The 4053-nt window shown below is 40.3% G+C and overlaps 1 protein-coding gene across 1 annotated transcript in view; it reads left to right on the top strand.

Moving 5' to 3' along the window:
• The window catches only part of COBL (cordon-bleu WH2 repeat protein), a 112399-nt gene extending 112173 nt beyond the window's left edge, over nt 1–226 (top strand). Inside the window, 1 exon segment of the mRNA XM_010290293.1 lies at nt 1–226. This exon segment is cut by the window's left edge and continues 5 nt beyond it. Coding sequence (XP_010288595.1) covers nt 1–226 — 226 coding nt within the window.
• Nucleotides 227–4053: the final 3827 nt, after the last annotated feature.

Genomic DNA, 4053 nt, shown 5'->3' with positions numbered 1-4053 from the left:
AGAGCGGCTTTCTATCCCACCTGCCCCTGCCCAGCCGCCACCGCCACCTCCCACTCATCTGTCAGCAGCAGCTCCTAAATCATCTGCAAGGACTACAGGTAACCCTCTGGAAGCAAGGCAAGCCCTAATGGAGGCCATTCGCTCTGGTGCTGGAGCAGCAAAGTTAAAAAAGGTAAATGTACTTATATATTTTATTGTAGCTGTGTATTACACTGTGTGGCTGTAATACACAGGAGTGTATTTCAAACCTTTGAACAGCTGTTTAAACACACTACTTAGACTAAAACATGCCTGTGCATGTATGAAACCATATGAATAGTCAATACTTTTTTTTAAAGAGAACATAAGGAGCATGAATACCATTTCAGAAAGCATTTTCATGCACTTTTCATTCTTGCGAATCTGAGATAATACTGGATGTCCTTTAGACAAGGTGAATGTAAGAAAGATCAGATATGAGACCCTGAAGAAAATTTAGAGATAAGTATTCTCTCCTAATTTCAGTAGTGTGTCCTAGACCTTGATTCCCAACACTTGTACCTTGGTTGCATGTGCTGAGAGCTGTCAGTAAAAATTTGGCGTTGTTTTAATGTCTGTCTGAACTTCATTAATTGGATGATGCGTGTTTCACTTCAGTGGTCAGCTATGGCTCAGTCAGCTCCCAGATGTCAAAATGCTCAGTTGCCCGGGTGTGATTTTTGGAGTAAGTTCACTTATCTCTTTGATCAAAATTTGTTCTTCCTAACCTCAAGTTACACTGTGTTTCTTGGTAAAGAGAAGCAGATCAACTTGCCTTAGTGGAGTCATCCCAATATTAGAGTGCAGTATCCAAGAATAGACTTTGATCCAAGGACTTCAGGGAATGTACAAAAGCAGATGTAGTTTTCCCAACACATGACTTAGCTGATGCCAACTATAAATGTGTAAATAGACTGTAACCTTGCTTACTTGTCCTCTTTAAAATAATTCAAAAAATGCAATCAAATTTTAACATTAAAGAGTAGCCCAAAAAATCTTGTTTCTGATAAACCAGAAGTTCCAAAGAATCATACAAATGGCACAAACAAATTAGTGTTTCATCGAACTTTACCTTAGCATGCAAACAGAAATCTGGATGTGCAGTTATTTTGCATGTGAAAAATTACATCTATATTACGCATACTATTACAAGGAGTGGCTGAGGTCACCTGGTTTGTTCAGCTTGGACAAGAGAAGGCTGAGGGTTGAGCTCATCACAGTCTGCACCTTCCTCAAGGGGAACAGTGGAGGGGGAGGTGCTGATCTCCTCTCTCTGGTGACCAAGGAAATGGAATGAAGCTGCATCAGGGCAAGTTCAGATGGGACAATAGGAAAAGGTTCTCCACTGAGAGGGTGGTAGCTCACTGGAACAGGCTCCCCAGGGAATTGGTCATGGCACCAAGCCTGTCCGAGTTCAAGGAGTGTGTGGACAACACTCTTCGTTGTATTGATTTAGTTTTAGTTAGTCCTGCAAGGAGTGGAGGGTTGGACTCGATGATCCTTATGGGTCCCTTCCAATTCAAGATACAGTCTATGATTCTAAGACTACCAATTATGAAGAAATAATACTCCAGATAAGGCCTTTATGTCCCCACTTCACTACATGACAGAAGAAAAAAAGATTTGAACATTCAAGAATATTTCGTGCAGTTGTTTTCTAGATATTTCCAAATTTTTCATTCTTCCAACTACATTGCTCTTGCAGAAGTCTCTGAGGAGACCCATAGCTCTACTCATTAAAACAAGTCTTTATCACATCCTTGAAGTTTTATTTCAAAACAGTTAGCTAGCCAATGCAGACCATGAAAGTAAGCTTCATATACTCATGTATTCTGCGATATACTGATGTATTCTGCTAAATACTGTGCCTGTCTTCTTTCATTTTCAAGACAGAGTAGTTCTTGGTAGTTTTGACATTGAAATGACAGAAGAGTACATCTCTTATTGTATAGGTCTTTTGTGAAAATAAGAGAGAGCAGTGTTTTGTCCAAGACAGAGTATGATTTTGTTATTATTGTGCTGTCTTTCATTATACTGGATATGCAAGCTAAGTCTTGTATATGCCAAAGACTTCATATCACTGCAATCTGAGATCTCATGCCCTTGATCACTGATAAAAGTTAAAATGTTGCCAGATTTCTCAAAGAGTTTCTGTCCAGTACATATTAATATCTCTCCTAGTTAGCTGCATTAAATGAGAGCCAAATTCTGATCCTTCCTGCAGCTGGACAACTTGTGACAGCAAAAGTTGAATTAGCTGAGAATATATGATAGTTGCATGTCAGGGTTTTCTTCCTTTACAGCTGAAGAACATGTCTCCAAGGAACACTGAGTTTTTTGGTAGACAGTTTGGCAGGTAGTTTTGTGACAGAGCAGAAACAAGTTTTTTTCTTTGTTTTGCTTCCTCTGTCAAAGATCTATAATGTCATGATTTGGAGGTGTGAGCACAGAGCCATTTTTGGCTTTGCTTTCTAGACGATTTTGGTTGCAACTAGACAGCAGAGTAGGTAGTTCAGTTCTGTGATTGTGTCTGTTTCTCTTCCATTGTCTTCTCGAAGTCTGTTGGAACAAGGACTTCTGATGGTGAAGTCATTTATTTAGCTAATATTGTGGGGAACTGGGAAGAATCTGCATTGCTTAGTTATGTATGACTCAGTTTGTGCTTATTTATGAGGGGTTATTTGCAATGGAAGTAGATCAAACAGGGCTGTCAGGGGAACCAAACATAAAAAGCAACCAATTGCCTAGATAAGGAGCATCCCAACAAACATTTGAGCTCTATTGATATCTGTGAAAAGGCAACTCCTCCACTCCACCCCTGATTACACAGCTGTTTGCTAAAGTCATGAACTTTAAGGTTAAAAGATCCACTGTGCAGGAAGGGAGGAGATAAAGTGCTGCAGGCTGACCTTGCCTTGCTGAGAGTCAGGGTCTGCACCACACAGGCTGTAACTGGGTCACCCAAAACAAACCAGGGCAAAAATAGGTACATGAGGCAAATGCCAAATATAGGTAAGAAAGCCTGTGCATAGGACTCCTGGCTGTTTTTTCATCCATTTCTTGGAGTACTGTGCCTGCTTTGGCAAATAAATCATACTTTGTTTTGAAGAAACGGCTTCTGTTTTACTGCACACTGTTGCTGTCCACAGACTCCTGAAGGAAAATTCTGTGGGTGCCAAGCCCAGTTGGACCTGCTCAGTAAAATGGTTCATCCCCAGTGCAGTGCAGTTCAGAGACTTGCCAGAAAGTGGTTAGACTACAGATCCTACCCAAAGGAAATGGAGATGCATATGTGTTATTGGAAAGGGATGAACTTACAAAGTGGAAAAGACCTGACAATGTGCAGAAGTAACCTTTTTCTTCAGTTTTTAAAATGGTCTGTCCAGGAACCTGGCAGGTGTTTAACATGTCCAAAGTATAACAGCAAGTCAGGGAGATGGCGTCAAGGCCACCAACCAGGATGGCTGACCTACTGTCTTTGGTGGTTAATTGTCTTGAGAAATGAACGTGTTTTGCTAGTGAGGAGTCTGCTTCCAGTCGTGCAGTCTGCCTCCTGTACAAAGGAGAATCAGTTGACCTAGGAAATAAACAGCTGATCTGAGATGTAATTTTGGCTAATTCTGGTGAGCAAAACTCAGGTCATAGAGACGTACCATTTGAGCTTCTGGTGGTAAAAGTGAACTAGTGTTTTTCTTAAATTGTATCACGCAACTTTTGTCACAATTGCACATACTTAAGATCTTTATGTTTAGTTTCTAAACTTCCTATCTCGGAAAATGCAAAATAACCTAGCTAGATTTCTGAAATTATGTATATCATTGCATGTGTACTTTTGTATCTGTGCAACTTGCCTTGGGTTTTACTATGATTATCTGTGGAAAAAAACATAACTACGCATGCAAATAACCCATTAGATGTCTAGCTGTAGGTATAGTTGCAGCACAAGCCCATGCAGGATTGAAAATCTTACCCAACAAAGAGAAGCTATAAAAGCTGCCTTAGCTTATATGCCATCTACTCATTTTAGGTAGAGTT

Source organism: Phaethon lepturus, unplaced genomic scaffold (genome assembly GCF_000687285.1).
Source record: "Phaethon lepturus isolate BGI_N335 unplaced genomic scaffold, ASM68728v1 scaffold2367, whole genome shotgun sequence".
Classification (NCBI taxonomy): Eukaryota; Metazoa; Chordata; class Aves; order Phaethontiformes; family Phaethontidae; genus Phaethon; species Phaethon lepturus.
This window is presented reverse-complemented; position numbering and strand designations above follow the sequence as displayed.